Below are 18,869 nucleotides of genomic sequence, written 5' to 3'. Positions count from 1 at the left end.
GATTGGTCTTCACAGCCTGTAAGGTTTATGGCCCCTCTGCTAAATCACCAGCTCTCTGTAAACTTTTGCCCCGTGTGCACACCGCGCCCAGGAAATCTCCCAATCATAATAATGACCTGATCATTTCAATCGAAATTTATTTTCATTACAAAAACCAACCACAGAAATCAGAAATGGCCAGAGACATGCGTAATAGCTCAACCACTTTTTTTTAATAATACAGAACAAAGGGAAACCGCAGCGTCTGACTCGCCTCCATCATTTCCAGTTGTCAGAAAAAAATCCCCTTCACATCCTTCGAACCTTTTGGTGTTCATCTGTAGACTCTGCCAGGATGCTCTGAGATGACATATTTCTTTCTAACTTCCAAAATGTATTTTTTTTAAATTAGAAGTTAAAATAAACAATAATCTGAAAAGTTGAACTTGTATGAGACTTTATCCTCTGGGCTGATGAAAAACGTACTCTCGGTTACTGTCACATCAGAAAAAGCAAAGACTGGCTTCAGCATTTGCTGGTCAGGTTAGTCTGTGGCTCATTTCTATGGAGTTAGATCAGTCTCATAATAAATAAATGCACACAGAAGGATTCACAAATGTATACTGGGATCAATACATAAATGTCTCTCAACTCACAATTATCTTTTAAAGTTCACAAATGAATTTCTGATACACACACAAATATTACTTGTTTTATATATTTATAATGGAAATCCACAAATGTCTATATTTAAAATGATTTGCAATTTTCATTTAATACAAATAAGTACATTGTGATATTTATTTACAAACTGTCGAATCTGCATTCACAAACTGCTCGTCATTTGTGAACATCGCTGCATTTGTGTGTGAATCTTTTTGAGACTCCCATGACGTGTCTCGATCATAGACTGTAAAAAAAACATTGTTTTTCTTTGCTTTCCTAAGTTGTGAGTTTTGCTCAGAGACTTGAAGAAATGTGTGAAATGTGCAACTACTGCCAGTGCTAGTGGGGCGACCAGCGCTATCAGAGCTAACACTGTGTCCACCAACGCCAGTGCTATCTGGGCGACACTGTATCCATCAACCTGTGGTTATTCATTGAGTTCTCATATGGACTCCACTCAGTGAATGAAGCCAAATAATGTCATAATTACATGCAATAACATTTGTTAACATCACATGAGGAAGTCTGGATGCACAATGTGAAAAATAAGCACTCACAACTTAGGAAAGCAAAGAAAACCCAGATAATGTTGGACTCACACTTGGCTGTGCTGACGCCATGTCCACTTGTCGACTTCAAATGGTTTTCTCTCCTAAGGGCTAGTTATACTTTCACCTGGCTCCGTTCGCGGGTGGTGCGCACCTCAATAGAGCGCAGTGGCATTTCTGCTTGGCGCATTCTCCGTTGTAATATTCGCCGCAAAGACAGGGGGCAGTAGAGAAAAAAAATGTTACAGAGAGCAGTAAAAGCAACCAAAAGACGAAGAAGTGAAGTCACGTGAACTTATATAAATGCTCATATGAGCGTACCAGCTTAGCAAGTCTATCCTCTATTTCTTCCATTTTGAAAATCTAGAAGCGCCACTTGGGTTTAAAAATTTTGGAGGTGCACGACCACGCAAAGCACCAGCATGCTCGACTGTCGCGAGGTGCGCGATGACGTCATTCGTGGCACGCGAACCATGCGACCACGCGACTGCGTTGAGCATAAATAGGCTTAAGTCCAATGTGTTGGTCAAGCTGTGCGGATGCGTTCATATGATTGGCTGAAAAGTACATCCCACCCCATGTGGGATGCCTTCTTGTGATTGGCTGAAAATAAGGAGAAATCTGATTGGCTACAGATACTTCCCTGTTGAAAAAAACAACGTATTTGTGGATCAAGCCACGTCAGGGGAGTCTAAAAAGGATTCACACACAACTGCAGTGATGTTCACAAATGACGAGCAGTTTGTGAATGCAGATTCAACAGTTTGTGAATAAATATCACAATATACTTAGTTGTTTTAAATGAAAATTGCAAATTATTTTAAACATAGACATTTTTGAATTTCCATTATGAATATATAAAACAAGTAATATTTGTGTGGGCATCAGAAATTCATTTGTGAACTTTGAAAAATACTTGTGAGTTGAGAGACATTTATGTATTGATCCCAGTAAACATTTGTGAATCCTTCTGTGTGCATTTATTTATTATGAGACTGATCTAACTCCATACATTTCCAGCACACCAGCATTCACAGCAGGAGCACCTTCTTATTATTGAGCTCAGTCTGATTTTCATACAAACATTTTGGGATCCTGCAAACACATTTTCTTTTCCTGTCTTAAGATTTGCATTCCATCTCTCCATCGTACTTCTGATTTATAAAATCAGTCTCGAAAGGCGAAACTGTGTTTGGAAATCCCACTGAGTAATTAGTGACAGTATAACCTGTGTTGTTGGACTGTCTGATGTTCATCAATACCACATTTAGCTCACTAGTTAGCTTCATTAGCATCTCTGTTAAGACTTTGCGCATTAAGAGAGCTGTTAATCTTTGATTTCAGGTTTTAAGAACATGGTTTATGTACCTTGGTGACATCAGCAGGCAGTCAAATGATCAGACAAGCAGGAGGCAAACCGTGCAGAGCAACAACATTTCTTTAAACAATTTTAATCTGGAACTTGATATCCTGGATCAATCCAAGTCCTGATCACTTACCTAATTAAACAACATGTGAACAACTGTATAAATAAACAATCTGGGATCTACAAAGTGCAGGTTAAAGTTTATCACCTGGTGAGTTTAAATGACTGAGTTTTTGATTTTAGCTAGTCAGCTGATAGTTTGGGTTTGTTAGATGCCTCAGAGGTCTGTGCACTAATAGGAGATGTAAATACTGTGAAGTTTAACTGTTTCTGGGATTTTTCAGTATCTCCTGCAAAATATTAGCACCCACTTCTACTTTAATGTTAGCTGCCAGTCCTGGATCTGATTGGCTTAGCCCAGTGCTGATTCACCTTTTTTAGGTGATGCCATCTTTCTTCGGCCTGTTGGAGCCTGTTGGTCTGGATACAGTCACAATAATTTGTCATCTGGGCAAAGATTTCCTCTTTTGTGCAACAATCTTTGCTTAAAGTCTAACTATTAACTTTGTAAGCCAGAAAAGTGGCGCTGGGAGTCTCCCACTGGATGTGATCTGCATTAATAAGCAGAAACAGGCTCAGAGGCCTGTACCATCAGCAGCTGATCACTCAGAGATGACTGAACTTTAGCCAATGAATCCTACCTCTGCTCTGTACCTGAATGATTCACCTGAAACATCTCAGGTTTAATAACGGCCTGGAACACTTTCTGACCCACAAGCCTTCTCCTTCGTCCTTTCACTTTTCTCACCTCTGCTGTTTCCACAAGCTCATTGTTCAGAGTAAAAGCACATTAAGGTCAATTCCCAGCAAGCAAGATTGTTCCAGGTCTGTCTGATCATGAGACCGCTCACAGTGAAAGTATTAGTGACGGAGACAACCCAAACTGGTTAACCAGGAGCTAACCTCAGAGGGACAAACCTCCCTGAGTGGCTTTTTCATGTGACAGTGCCGCGCTGCTCTGTCTTGGTGTTTTTGCAGTAAGATGTTGACATGCTGCGCTCTCACTTCTGTCAGTTCTTCAGAGAAACATTCAAGGGTGGCTGATGTTTGGCCTGGAAGCTTTGCATCAAGTTTTTCCTTTTTTCACCTTCATCAACCTCACAAGTAAAGAAAAGAACAACCCAGCCAGGTAATCCTGACCCAGTACATGTTCTACAAAAGGGACTGCCAGTAAACGTCATTGGTTTGGAAACACATTCAGATCTCTGTGAGCAGAAAAGATGGACATGAGAAATACTGAGGAAGCATCAGCAGGAATGAGATCTTCAGGGTGCAAAATGTGTCTGTCACTGTTTTACTTCCTGTCTCATTCACGAACCAACATCCTCCACATTCACACAGTCACACCTGCCAATAGAAACACTCTCACACACATACACACACTCACACAGAGTAAAAATACGATGATGAGGAACTCTTCTTTGCATTTCAAAGTTGGTTTGCTGTCAATATAATACACACTTAATAGTACAGAGGTCACAGTAAATTTACAAAAGATAATCTGCCTGAGGCAACTAAAAAAGCATGGTCAAACCTCTCCAGCACCCCTCAGGATCCCAACGCTCCTCTGGCTTTGTCCCACCAAAGAAAATGATCAGACTGGTCATTTTTTCCTTCATTTCCACGTCCATTTCTGAGAAGGAAACAAAAAACAGGAAAACAATCCAACAAAACTCTGGAGCATGTTTGGCTCACATCGTCAGTCTGCGGTAGAAAAGTCTACTCCATAATCTGTAATCTGTCCATGACCTTAGGTCCTCCGGGTGTGGATGGGAAGAGCAACAAGTCTTCCAGAAATGTCCCGAGTGTACACAGTGTTCAGTTTCCTGCGGCGGGAGCACACAGCAGAGACTCTTTGCTGCATTGGTTTTCTTGGAGTAAGGCCATAATTCTGAAATCAAAACGAAGATTCTCTGTGGCATGCTGTGGTCAGGTGTTTCAAATACTCCGCGGCCCAGACACAGGGCCCCCCCAGACCCCACAAACAAACACAGCGTTTGGCCCCCAGTCTCAAGTACTGACTTCATCATCTTTTCAGACATTCACTCACAAATTACAATCTCTGTGCCTTGTCCTTCACCTCACCCTAAACTCCACTTCCAGTTCACGCTCAGAGAAAGAAGCACAGTCTAACCAGTCTGGATCTAGATTTGTGCAAAAATAAAGCAGCAGACTTAACTTCTACCGCTATCTCATATCTTCACTCTTCAGTGTGAAGCAATGACTCCAATGCACCAGATCATCTCTACATTAATTTATCCCCAGATTTATCCTGTTTATGTTGAGAGCTGGTTAACAGAATCTCACATGTTCAACAACTCAGCTCTGTTAGGCGACGATCGTCTGAGTCCTGCAAGCATCAAGTGTCAAAACAAAATGTTTGACTTTCACCAAATGTTGACTCCAGTTGTCTCTAAGGATGAAAAAATGTTTAAGAGGGCTCAGAAAGCCCAGTTGCACTTTTCAGTGGACTCAGAGCTGAGTATGTGGATGTGTACTATCCTCCTGTTATCTAAAGGCCTGACCTGCCAAAGAGGAGGAGGTCTAACCTGTGCTTTGGTTGAACAGTTTCACATTTCACTTGACTAACAGCTTTTTATGAGCAGAGAGTTTGGCTTTGAAGTCTGAGGGATGTTCCCAGTGCCCAGTCACAGAGTCTGTGTACAGAAATACTACAGCAGTTTCATTTAGTAAGCACTGATCTCAGCTGTCATTTATGCTTTATTTGTAGGTGTACTCAAAGCCTGATTCAGTGTCTTACTATTTGTTTTTATGATGCTCGAGTGAGCAGTGACAGAAGGGAGCGTCGCTGCCACAGATGGAAGTTTGTATCTTTGACAAACAGAAAGAAAATCTGCCAAACAGATCCTGGACATGCTGCGGCGTCTGCATTTCATGATCCACAATGAACGGCAGAGTACATCCAAAGGAATGGCTTACACCAAGTTTGGTCAAAGAAAATGAGAAAGTGTCAAAGGTAAAATTAATTCAACATCCTGTTACAGGTGGCTCTCATCAGGCCTAATATGAACTGCTGTAAACATTTGACATCATGGCTTCTCAGTCTGACAGGGGGCGGGGTCAGGGGTCAGGGGTGCTTGGATGCTTCCAGCATTTGTAAAAAGAAGTCAGATTGCTTCCCATCAGATTGCTTTAGAGCAGGGGTCTCTACAGGAAACTGGGCCTATTTCTCCTTCAACATATCACTGACTCCTCAGTTTATGGTCTTAGTATCTGGTTTCTGGATCACCATTCAATAGATTTTGTTAGTTTGACAACAATTAAAAGCAAAATAGATGCAAACTGGAGGCCGGTGGCTGCTGCACTTCTCATGCACACACAAACATGTTTCCTTCACTTCATCACAGTGGTAGCATACATTCCATCTTTTGCAGAGGTTGTAATAATTGAAAAATGAGGCTTGAATAACAGAAGAAAACCTGGAGCATCTCTTCAAAGAGGATAAAGGTAAAGTTTTTCAGCTTTTTGCTCAAAAATGATCTGTTAACGGTGCAATCTAGTCATCAATGATTGAATTTTTAGTTAAACTTTGAACAGAGTGTCCATTTCTGTACACAAACAAGTGGAACGAGAGGCACCGAGTGCTCAGCGCTACCTAGGATAGGATGTCTGGTGAATATCGGGGGCATGACAGCTGATGGTCCCTGACATCTAAGTCTGAGACATTCCTTGTGGGTATCAAGGGTGACAGTAAGTTGCTGAATTATTTACTAGACAAAAGCTCTGGGTGTTGCTTGTATCCAATGTGGTTATTTTTGAGGACATGGCTTCCAAACGATCAGGTGCTCAGGATGGTACAAGCTAGATGGCTGGGCAGTTAGTAAACAGTGATGCATAGACTACCGTCCGCGTTTGACCCGAGCATGTAGAGATCTATCTTCACAGCTTTGAACTGTTGCATGGGGCTGTTTTCTGTAACTGGGCACTGTGTTCAGACTTAAATCATGGGTTATGAAAAATCCATGGTCGGGCAGAAACCTCTGCTGCTGAAACTAAGATAATCTGTCTTCAAATGACGCACAGAAACAGAAACAAAAATGTTGTGGTGCTGTGTAATCTACATAAAGAGCCACGGTTTGTCTTTAATGTCAAATGAAACAGAAAATAAAAAGTTGACACGTCAACATGCCAAAGGAGATGGAACCATGGGAAGTACATTTTCACAGACATGAAAGCTGGTGTTTTTGTCACGTATGTGTCAGACACACACACACGCACACACGTACACACACAGTACATTTTTCCTTATTTGGTGAAGGGAGAACAACCTGTATTTCTTACCAAGCTCAAGGTCAGTTTCAAACAGCTCCCTTAGCTCTTTAGGAACAAACTCAGGATTATAAATGTTGCCTTTAGCAAATTTAAAATTTTAAGTTTGTCCTCTGCACTTCTAACACTTTGAAACAAACTACTCACCACGATGCAACACCCCATCATGACAGGACGGTGGAAGAATCGACCTAATTTGGACTGAATGATGCATTTGAAAATATGCCCTCAAAGAGCCTGAACATCATAGGCAATGTGTTCCCTTTAGGTTTGTTTGGGTGACTTGGCTACATCTCTCCTTGACCAAACAAATGATCTTATTCTGGATCAACTAAGTGCGACAAAATGTTAGCAGATTAAGATTTAAACTCTAAAGTTGCTTCATGTTCCTCTTAAGGAGTCTTTATTTGTCAGCAAACCCACCAGAACGTTCCTTAGTCCAATCCTTCTCACCAGCCTACAGTTACATTCTTTATAAAGCAGCTCATGTAATGTGTTGTTGGTTATTTTTCTGGCTTGTTTTCCACAGTGACTGCATTACTTCCTGTCTGTTCTGCTGTTTAAGTATTCCTATCAAAAATAAGGGTCTGACTCTGCATGTGGTTTGAGTGACAGAGGGTTTGGTAGATGAAAACACATGCGTACCATTCCAGTGTTTTAACCATTACACTCAATAGTTTGACCAAGACCCAAATGAAGCCAAAGAACTCTCAGGCACACACATCTTTAGGCTGCCCCATGGTTTTCCTCCACTTTCAGGTCATTTCTGCTTACATGACACAATAAGGCTCTCGTGGCAGATGAGGTTTAGTCCTGCAGCAGGCTGGTAGGTGGGAAAGGAGCCCTTTCTTCAAGTCTTTGTTCAGGAAGAAACAGACAATAGGGTTGACCCCAGCTTGGGCGAAACTCATCCACACTGTGGTGGAGAGGTACCGGTGTGGTATTGTGCAAGCCTTGACAAAAACCCTCCAATAACAAGCCACTATGTAGGGAGACCAGAGCACCAGGAACAGCAGGGTGATCACGTAAAACATCCTGCCAAGCTGCTTCTCCGCTTTGAACTCCTCCATGCCCAGTAGGCGCCGGTTCTGGTTGTGCAAGTTCTGCCGGATTCCCAGCAGAGTTGGCGGCATCGGGCCCCTGCCAAAGCCTGCAATCCAGTTAGCTGCTGCTTGGCCCGTGGCCCCTGGCCCATGGAAGGTCCAGTTCTGACTGATGGCCGGCACCATCTGGACTGGCTTCATCTTGCGGTGCTTGTATTCAAAGAGGAGTAACTTCATGTAGACAACGTGTGTGGCGAGGATGAGAACAGCCAGCATCAGCATGAAGCCCAGAGTATCGTTGGCTTTGAAGTACCTGTGCTCAAAGATGCACTGGTCCTCCTCTCGAATGAATTTGTAGGTGCCAACGTCAAAAACAGGGGGGAAAGCCATCGCGACTGACAGTGTCCACACCATGCACACCACTGCTACACATGTCCAGAATGTCATACGCTTGGAGTAGAAGCGGTGGTGTGCGATGGCCATGTAGCGTGTGACACTGATGCAGAAGAGCATGAAGGCAGCATGGAAGCAGAAGAGCACTGCCATGAATGCCACCACCTTACAGCTCAGCACGCTGTAGGTCCAGGCTGAACCATTCTTAATGGACACCAGGACAAACGGGAAGCATATGGCTGAGCGGATGGTGTCTGCCAGACACAGGTCTAGCAGGAAGTAGTAAGGTGCTTTGTGCAGGGCCCGGTCCCGCAGCACAAGCAAGGACACCACCAGGTTGCCCACTAGGCTGATGCAGATGATGAGCCCCAGCAGCACCAGCTTGATATACGTAGAGACAGCTGAAGAAGAACTGTCTGCTACAACACCCCCTGCAGTGGCCACCACTGCTGCCATGGGCCCCGCAGGCCCTTCACTACTCTCGTTCCCATTCGCCATCCCAAATGCACCCCCAGCCATACCCCCTTTTCTTCTGGCACCACCCTTCCACCACCTCCTCCGTCTGCTAATTGATCCTTCGTCCTCGTGGTTGCTTCTTTTCCACAGTTCACAAGGAACAGAAACACATCAATCCACATCGCTCCATTTTGAGCAGGGTCCTTTTGTCATATGTCTTCCAGCCTCCCGATCCCTAAACACAGAAGACAGAGAGTATGTTAGATAAGGTGACCAAACAATACCAAACAACATCAAAAAGAAACAACAGGCCTCTCCAGATCTCATCAGAGAACCTTTGCATTTCTTGCAAACATTAATGTTTCAGGGACTACGTCTTCTGTGGCCTCCGGGTTCTTCACACCCAACCAGCTGGGTTTTATTTATAGCGAGTCAGTCTGGGTTCAGTCAGACCGTGTGGAGGGCTTTCCTCACACCTTGGTTCTTTCAAACAGGTGTGCCTAAGTTTCCAATAGAAAGCCAGTGAAACAAATGCTGTGAGGCAACTATATATCTATATATCATCATCCAAAATTAAGCAACAGACAGTTCTGAGAAACGGTTGAATCATTGAACTCTTTTTGACTTCTGATAAATAAAAAAAACAAAAAAACTTGAGGAGAAACAGACTTCATGACTTTATCATAAAGTGTTGATGAAAGTTCAAGCTTGTGATAGAGTTAGATTTTTTTTGGACACAAATATTTTATATCTCATATACACAACTGTTTATGTTTAATAATGGTTCCCATTAAATGATTCTGTTACTGGTGCTCTACATGACAATTCATAAATAAGTTTAACTTATGACAGTAAAACCAGACAGGGGGAGCATATCAGACTGGAAGAAACAGGAAAAAGAAAATAATGTTTGAGCAGCAAAGAAAACATCAATCATTAACAAACTATTTGAATATCATTATTTGGCATTTCAAAGCCATGGATGTGACAGGAATATGGTGGTCATTGTTTTTAGTAAAGTGTGTCATCATGTGTTTCCTGATGGTACAGAGTTGGTGAAGAGACGTGCCAGTTTGGACTTAATATGAGCCAGAGTTTCCATCAGACCTTGTTGCCATCTGCCATTTTGATGCACAGGGTCTAAAAGCTTCTATCACAACGACACTTAGCTTTTCCTTTTGTTGGGTTATAGCTAACCGTTAGCACTGAGTCAGTAAAATCACATCTCTTGTTTAGCTCTGTCTGTATTGTTAAAATTGAACATAATGTTTAAAAACCAACCTGGTATTTGCTCAATAGTGCTTATCATATTTCACAGCTACTGTGGTGAGCCTTTTGCTGGAATAGTCTTAGTGCAGTCACTGAGCAGCTGAAAGGAGGAGTGGGACTGCTTTGCAAATATTAACTGCAGGTCAAAAGTTAGCATTGTTTCCACATTTGCATGTTAGTGCAGGTTGTTCTTGTATTGTAAGAGCCAATCATAGAGAAGAAAAACTCGGGTTTTTTAGTTCATTACTCAAGACATTCTGCTGGAAAAGAACTAAAGAAAGCCCTGCTTTTAGCCCAGGTAACAAGACCCTGACCCTCTTTAACACAAATATTATTTGCCACACCGGTTTTCAAGGAGCATTAAGTGGTACAAGGACGTGACTCTTACCAAAGCGTGCGTTTGTTTTGGGGTGAAAGTCTTCTTTTTAATCCTTTTTTTCATTTTTCAAGACAACTTTCCCCAGAATGCAAAGCGACAAGGTATTGTATTTATTAGTACTAACATAGAGCTGTTGTTCCAAAGGTGACACCAATCAAACTCTGTAAACTTAGTTTGTTATTCTGTGTCCAGAAAGTAAGCAGACTATCTGTTTAGTGTTACTCACAGCCCTGAATCCTGGTTCTGTCCTACCAGAGCTCATCTACCAGCTCCAACCTCACCAATCAGAGCTAACGTAACCTCACTCTTCATTTTATTGATAGACTCTCAATTTTGAACAGACCACTGCAGAATAACTGCTGACTGTGGGTTGGAATCAACATTATCACATGTAAATGCACTTTTAGAAGCAAACTACTTTAGGGCTGAAAATTGCATTTGTAGTGTGGATTACAGGCAAGTATCCAGGAATAAGACTTTTTTATAAGACCACTGAGGAAGTCCTCACAGTCCCTTTAACAATGATGAACCAGAGGGTCCAGCTGCAGACCGCCACTCTTGGCCAAATCTTTCGGAGGCTTCACTCTGAGATCCCCTCCATTATCACAAGGATGTGAAGTAAAACAACAAACAAAGACTAAATTTAGCTGAGTTTAGATCTGAAATAGGTCAGTGAATCTGGATATTTATGCCTTCAGTTTTCTCAAATACTGACAGTGCGCTTTATAATTCGATGAGCCTTATATATACCCCTACCATAGTTAGGGGGCGTCACCAGAGTAACAGCGGTAAGCAGTAAGAACCTGTAAAAAGGAATTGGAATTCTGCTAAGTGCTAACATTAGCTCTCAGGCTGGCCTGGGCTTCTTCTCTTGTTTATTGTTAGAGCAATACAGCCCCCCATTACACCATACTGGAGTGACACCAATTCATGTTGTGTTACTGATGACGTGACTGTTATACTCTTTTTTTCAGTGTAACACCATCAGGAACCAGGTTAACCAGGGTCATCACAATGCAGAGAAACAGGACGGGTCTACGCAACTTCGAAGCCAACTCTTATTTTGAATGTGTTTTACTTCATAATCCTGGCGTCACTTCCTTCTGGTGGTGGAAGAGTGGAGCCTCCAAGAGAGTCGGCTGAGAATGGAGGTCTGCTGCTGGACTGTATGGCGGGGGGGCATTGGTCAGTACATTTACATGCACGCAGCAGTCCGACTACTGTCAAAGCTCAATGGTGAAGACACAGCTCAGGGGGTTTGGTCTTGTCGGACTGAAAACATCTCACTCCACTCTGATAGGTGGCGCTGTGTCCTTTTTTGATAATTGAAGCTGCGTGTGTATCGAGGTAGTTTCTGTTTCCCTGAAGAGGAAACAACAGTATAATGATGATGGCTGAGATGGATGCAGCTGTAGCTCTTTATGTTGTGTGTGTGTGTGTGTGTGTGTGTGTGTGTGTGTGTGTGTGCGCGCGCGCCATGGTGTTTGTTGTGTTGGAGCCAAAGACTTGAGCATGGAGACCCCATTTATCATGGTCATCTACTTCCTCTTCAGGCTGAACCCCAAGGTGTACCGAGACCCATACTTGCCAACACTCCCAATTTCTGTGGGAGTATCCCATTTGTTAACCCTCTCCCGTTAAACTCCCAATTTTAATTTTCTCTTGAATTTTCACGTTGTAACGGGTTGGATAATGGGAATAGGAATTACAAGGCTCAATGAATGCATGTTCCGCGATCAGCACTTCAGCAGGCAACATTTCTGTTTTGTGTGTTTTCTGAGAGAGTTGGAGGATGCACTCGTCCAGGGATTGAATACAGGGCTGTTGTAGTTAGGACCAACAGTAACTGGTACTAAGTGAGCCGTTAACATCAAAACGTGGGTTAGCCCTCAGGGTCTCTTTTACTGATGCTACATTACTAATTAAAGGCTCGTTCATGAAACCTGTGAAGGATACATTTCCTCAGAGCTGACAATCCCATATGACAGCTACAAGCATTTGCAGATTACAGTGTAAAACATGGAGGTGACATTTTTTTTTTTTTTTTTTGGTGGGGGGGTTTCCTGGTTTGTCAAAAGTCTAATGAAGGCAGGTAATTTGAGACTTGCTGAGTGCTGCTGAGTCCAACCATAGTTCGATAGCAATCACATTATCAAGGTTTGTTAATGGAGCTATGCTCAGCTTCACCTTTTCTCTTCCTTGTCCTTTTTTCCTCTTTGCACTTAACTGTGTAGCTAAACACAGTTTTTGTTGCTAGGCGCTGCCCAAGTAGCTGCCTGTTGCAGTAGCGCTCTCTTCTTTGTCTGTTTCTTGCAATTTTTTTCGTATCTTTTCATCACCTTTGTATTTGGAGTGGATCATCACTTTGTATGATTCATTGTTGGTCATGGACACCAAACTTTTTGTGGCTTCAGTGATATTTTTACTACTTTTCTCCTGTGTTTGTCTGGAGATCCTACATGTAACCATGGCTGCATTGTTTACATGTGAAATCAGCTGTTAGCAGCCTGTAGCATGTCAATGCTAACTAGTGTAGGGCTTGATGATTTCCCTCAAGGTGAGGAGGAGGAGGTGAGGACGACGTGCTGGTTCTTGGGTGTGAGCTGGGAGGTGACGATGTGGACCTGTCCTTCCATCCATCGTTGTTGGGAACATGGGATCTATCTCCGGTGGGATGGACGAGCTAGCCGTGCTAGCCCAGCGGCAGAGGGGCTGCCAGAGGGCAGAGTGGCATCGTGCTGTTCAGGGACGTGGCTGACGGAGCTGACATCGGACGCCAACGCCACATTGGAGGAGCTTCGCCTGCTGTGGGCAGACAGGATCCAGGAGACTGAACAGACTGCTGGGGAGGCTCAGTCCTGGACCCTGTGGAGGTGGAGACTGGCTGGGCTGGAGAGTGGTGGACGGGATGTCGTCATCTATTTTCTTGTGGACCTTTTTGCACTTTCTATACACTTTCTTACTTTTGTTGTCCTGATTGCTGCTAAATTTCCCCTCGGGGATAAATAAAGTATTTTTTATTCTATTTCTTCTATTCTATTCTAAACATTCATTCATCTCAATCAAAACAAGTTTGTTCTAAGTTAAGACAAAAAAATGGCTTATGTAAAGATTTTTGTATAAGTGTGTTTTAGTTCTAAAGCTAGTCGCTAAGAAGAGCCATTATGCGACATTAAACTGATGAACAGTCCCAATCATTGTTTCTCTAACCCATGGCTCACTGAAAGTCTGAATGGTATGGGTATGGGTGCAGCTCTGATGTACATCAGGTTGTTATGGCATGAAAACAGTCTGAGTGACCTGTTGGTGGATGGTTTGGAGGCGCGGTAGACGAGATAGCTACACATCAGAGGATGTCATCACTATGGATTGTGTTCTCATAATTTGTGAGTGCAAAGGTTTAAAACATCATACCTCAAAAACGATCAAAACCAGCTCTCTAACAAGCCTGTGAACACACTCATTAGCACAGTGATGTTAGCATATAGCTAAAGACAACTGTGTGAAAATGTGCAGCTGTAATAGAGCGACTGAAGTGGTATTAATCTGGTTTAACTGTTGAATCTGACAGGAGAAGCAGCAATCAGTAAGGGATAGTGGTGTTTCCTTTATAAGATGAAAACCTGTGACTGACAACAAATGTCTGAAATAATATGAATGCTGTTATCAGGTTTGGGTCAGTAACAGACAGCATCACTGCAGCTGTTCTCACAAAGACCAAGAGCCTCTGAGAAAACATCGTTTGAAAAATCAAAATCCTTTTGTGCTCCTTAAAAAGGACAAGTGTATGTAGCTATGGGGAACTGTAAGAGAGGCTGTGTGTCTTGAAGGAGGGGCTTTGCGAAGCTGGAAGTTGGTTGGCGGCGGAGGGCAGAGTCACTGTCAGGAACTGGGTAGCAACAGCAGCCCAATACCTCTGGCTTGATGTTGGTGGGAGGAGGCGACAAAGCTCACTGGATGAGATGGAGACTGAGTTGGTCTCTGACAGCAGGGCCCAGCATCAGGCCTCCTCATGTGGAGCCTGCAGGTCTGATGAGGACTGTGGAGCCACCAGCTGCTGCAGTCCAGAGCAAAACCACACACCACCAGACCAGGCCTGCTTCCCTTCAGGAGGTGGCGCTACACTCTCAGAAAGGAAGATTACACTAAATGGTATTAAATTAGGTAGCTGTCCCAGTGCAGAGCCAAGCCCTACAGCTGGAGGAAATCCTCTATTATTTATCATCAACACAGCATCGAGGCCTCACTGCTGCTCTCATGCATGCATGTAATATCAGGATGTGCCCTGCATTGAATGATCACTCTGTGGAGGCTCAGGCAGACAAAAGACACCAGTCCCAGGGAGCTGGGGCAGTCTGGGCCTGCAGGAGGCAGCCAGAAAGGCGGCAGCAGCCCTCACACAAACAGCATGCAGGGATGGAGGGATGCAGAGGCAGGAACCATGGCATTTTATAGATCAGGGTCCAGTGGGTTAGACAAAATGGTAGTCATGTCGTGCTGCTTACCTGCTGTAGGCTGCTCGTCCTCCGCTCTGAGGCGGGCAGGCAGGCCGTGTGTTGCAGTCTACATGAAATACAAGCTACAGCGATCCACCTGGCTGTCTCCACTGACACAGACAGGCTGAAAACAAACGATAAATGAGAAACACAGCGGTGTCAGTGCCCCAGTCTGTCTGAGAGGTGGTCCAGGAAGCCTGTTGCGGACCCCCTTTAGAAAAGAAAAGGTTTAAAGAAGCCAAAGCTGCGTTTCCTCTTCTTTCTTGTGCATGTCATATCTCCGTGTTTTCCACAGACACTCGTACCGGTCGCCAGTAAATCCCCAGTCCCAGTGACAGCCCAGGATGTGGGTTCATCCCCGTTCAGACGCGTTGGTTTCCTCGGTGTTGGAGCTCCAGCCCTGAGCGTGTGTATCCTACAGCAGAGGGTGTAAATTCATGGCTCCCTGCAGCTGACAGACTCCAGCAGACGCCCTGTGGAGCTGCTTCTGCTCGCCCTGGTGTCGATCCCCCGCCGCACTTCCTTTCGCATTGTTCGCGTCAGTCCCAGGGAAACCTCATGACTGCTGCTGATCAAATCCTCACACAAGCCCAGACACCCCCAGACATGTCTCCTGGTCACACATCGATCCGGTGGATGGAGCTGAGGAGTCCCGAGCAGGCGGGTTGGGGCTGCGGGATGACACCGAGGCCGATCCTCATTCTGTCCCGCAGCCAGTCAGCAGCCAGCCGGGCATCTCTCAGCAGAGAGCGGCTATGGAGGCACCTCCGAGGGTGGGAATAACCCGAAGAAAGGCTCTATCTGCTGCTGCGGCTGGCAGGTGGAGGGGCTGCTTGGACCGGCTGCCGGAGCCGGGCTGGTGTCGGAAACAAGCGCAGTATCCAGGCGTCAGATGAGGAAACTGCTGCTGTTATCGGCAGTGATTTTAATCCCGTCTGAATGGTCCAGGGACAGGGGCGGTCTAAGGATTACTTGGGACTGCAGCTGATATCCACCACAAACACCAGGGATCCCTGTTTCGAGCTCACTCTGTGGCTGAAGACTGTAAAGATGCAGTTTGTGTGTCAGGGTAGAAGACTTCAGTTCATTCGATACAGGATTAGATACAGGAGTATATATATATATATATATATATATATATATATATATATATATATATATATATATATATATATATATATATATATGAAGACTTCATTTGCAAAAGCAGATAAATCTGTTTAAAAAAAGAAAAGTTTTTAAAAGAAACAGCTGTGGCGTATAGGTTTCTGCAACAAAACATGAGCTTTGATCTGGTTTCCAACAGGAGATATCGGCATTGCACCAAAAAGGATTTCAGCTTTGTAAACAATGCAACACAAAGAGCAAATCACAAGCATCAGCTAATTTTTTTTTCAAAAATGGCGTTTATCTGTTTTTGCAAATGAACTCTTCTTCATATATATATATATATATATATATATATATATATATATATATATATATATATATATATATATATATATATATATATATATATATGTAAATTGTGCAGAATGAGTCAAAATCCTTGAAATGTCTGTGGCAATGCATTTTGGGTAGTCTGTGTAAGTAGATTTGCGTACAAAAATAAAAAAAAAATACAAAAATCAATAAATAACACTGGTCCAACATAAAGTATTATGCTCACTCTGCAGGAAGGAGTTTTCTTTTCTGCTTTGTGGCTTGAGTCAGTTTACCTTGGACAAATTTACACAATTGCAAAGTGGATTCCAGACTATTCAGATTCATTATTAGCGTGGGGGACATTGTTTTATGTTTTTGCAAGAGGTCTCTCAAGATGTATTGAACAAGGCTCCATTAACAAGCAGAAAGTTTTGAACTGTAAATGGTGTTTAAGAAACACGTTGAGTGCAAAAATATTTCCTCCTTTCCTCAGTCTGTTTGTTCATGGAAAATGAAACATGATTAGCATCCACAGTGACCATGTGATTAATCTGATTAATAGTTTGTTTGATAGCACTTCTCAAGACAAAATTCATATCAATTGTCGTATTTCAATTAGGGCTGTCATTTTAACGCGTTACTTAGATTAATTAATTACACCGCATATTAACACGTTGTAAAAATTAAGGCAGATTAATCTGGATCCCAAACCCGCGGGGCGTTCAAAGACGCACTTATTTTTAAATGTCTGGCATTTACAAACCGTGTGTCCTACTTGGAAAAAGAGGTGTTCTCTTCAGATTTTCACATTTTCGACGGTCCCTGAAAGTATCACAAGTGAAAAAACTGGAGGGAAGGAAGCGAGAGTGATTTGTGACTGCCTTCCACATTGCATTTATTCGCACGTCCTTTTTGAAAATCTGCAGAAAATCAACCGTTTGCTCTAGCTCAATTCTGTAAAAAACAGATAATTCTACACTCACTACTGCATCAAAGAAGCCCTGAATGATCGATATTTATCCTGTATTTAAATCTAAAGAATTCTTTGAAAATTTGCTTCCATCTTCCTCGTGTCATGTTTCAGCTTGGGGCTGCTCTGCACCAATCAGCAACAGTTTGTGTGTTCAGAGCATGTTAAACTGAAAATACTTCACTTTTCTCTGATCCAAGACTTGAATAAAGTGTTTTGTACATAGTTCCTCACAGTTTTTAGTCTTTAGCCCTGGTTCTCCTGACCTCATAGAAGTATAGAAGTTCATATTGCAGTGAAAATCGAGTCAACATTAAGTAAAAGCAAAAACCGTCCTAAAAATCAAATCAGCTTATCTTAGGTGCAGGAATGCATAGATTTTGTAAACTTTTTTCATGTGTTCCTTATGCATCAGGGTATCTAAAAATGTGTTGTATATATTCCCACCTTATTTTTTAATGTTTTTTTAATGTCTTTTAATGTCCTGGAATTCAAAATCTTTATTTTGGGACCTTAAGCAGATATGAGATTAAAATGCGATTAATTAGATTAATTAATTACAAATCCTGTAATTAATTAGATTAATTTTTTTAATCGCCTTTCAGCACTAATTTCAATACATTGTATCTATAGATTTTATTAAGCCCAAGGAAAATGTGTGGTTAATCATGGTGAATCACAGAATAGACATGTGATTAACTTTATTATTTTTTAATCATTTAACAGCTCTAAGTAAAAACAGATTAACTACACTAGGAAACAAAAAGAGCATTTTATTTTTCCACTCTAGGATTGATCAGACAGCTCTTCCTCTCGTCCTCCTCTGCCCATCCCATCATAGCTCTGCACTCACAGATCTTAGTGCAAAAAATGCCCCAAATAAATGATCAGAAAAAATCCTCTTCAGGGCAAAAATTCTTGTTCAGTTCATAACTTCAAACTCACTATCACGTTTACTGCCCCAGCTCTCTGACGATCAGGTCATTTTGGTTAACGCGGTGTGTGGAACTGAGCTGTTTTTTGAACCAGTCTGTAAGTGTGCATGCTTGTGCTGTAAAGATGGGCTTTTTTTGGTTGGTGTGTATGTGGTTCCCGGTGTTTCTGCAGACAGCCTCCAGTGGACACTGGAGGAACTGCAGTTTTTAGCATGTTGTGCTTTATATTTTAGGACTGAAGGTGGCAGCTTTGAGTCAACCAGCAGCAAAGGGTTGTGGCTGAAAGCTGCTGTCAAAGATATTTCTCTGCCAGTTTTTCGGACTGTTTGACTTTTCCTGACTGTCCATAGAATAATGTTGATTCAGTTTTCCGGCTCAGATGTCTGCAGACCTTTGTGGAGCTGGTGTTAGCGTTTTCACTGTGTCTGTAGATTGAACTCAGCCATAAGCTCCTGGCCTCACTCTGCCTCTGCTGTAGATCAATGTTTTCTGACTGCGTGGATACACTAAAGTTATCAACCACCTAAAATGTCACCAAACCATCGAAGCACTTTGCATTCACAGTGGACAGAGAAACTGCACCCCATGACTGGT

General features: G+C 42.8%; 1 protein-coding gene across 1 annotated transcript; it reads right to left on the bottom strand.

Moving 5' to 3' along the window:
* Positions 1–2,125: 2,125 nt before the first annotated feature.
* Positions 2,126–15,946, bottom strand: gpr173 (G protein-coupled receptor 173). Its single transcript, XM_074682159.1, has 2 exons — positions 14,955–15,946; positions 2,126–9,036 (listed from the first exon to the last, which is right to left on the bottom strand). Exon 2 carries the CDS (start codon positions 8,862–8,864, stop codon positions 7,680–7,682), a length of 1,185 nt encoding a protein of 394 aa, XP_074538260.1. The 5' UTR covers positions 8,865–9,036; positions 14,955–15,946; the 3' UTR covers positions 2,126–7,679.
* Positions 15,947–18,869: the final 2,923 nt, after the last annotated feature.

Source organism: Halichoeres trimaculatus, unplaced genomic scaffold (genome assembly GCF_033239565.1).
Source record: "Halichoeres trimaculatus isolate MK-OKI-2021-1 unplaced genomic scaffold, fHalTri1.1 fHalTri1_scaffold_11, whole genome shotgun sequence".
Taxonomy (NCBI): domain Eukaryota; kingdom Metazoa; phylum Chordata; class Actinopteri; order Labriformes; family Labridae; genus Halichoeres; species Halichoeres trimaculatus.
The sequence above is the reverse complement of the archived record's forward strand: the minus strand, read 5'-3'. Positions and strand labels throughout refer to the sequence as shown.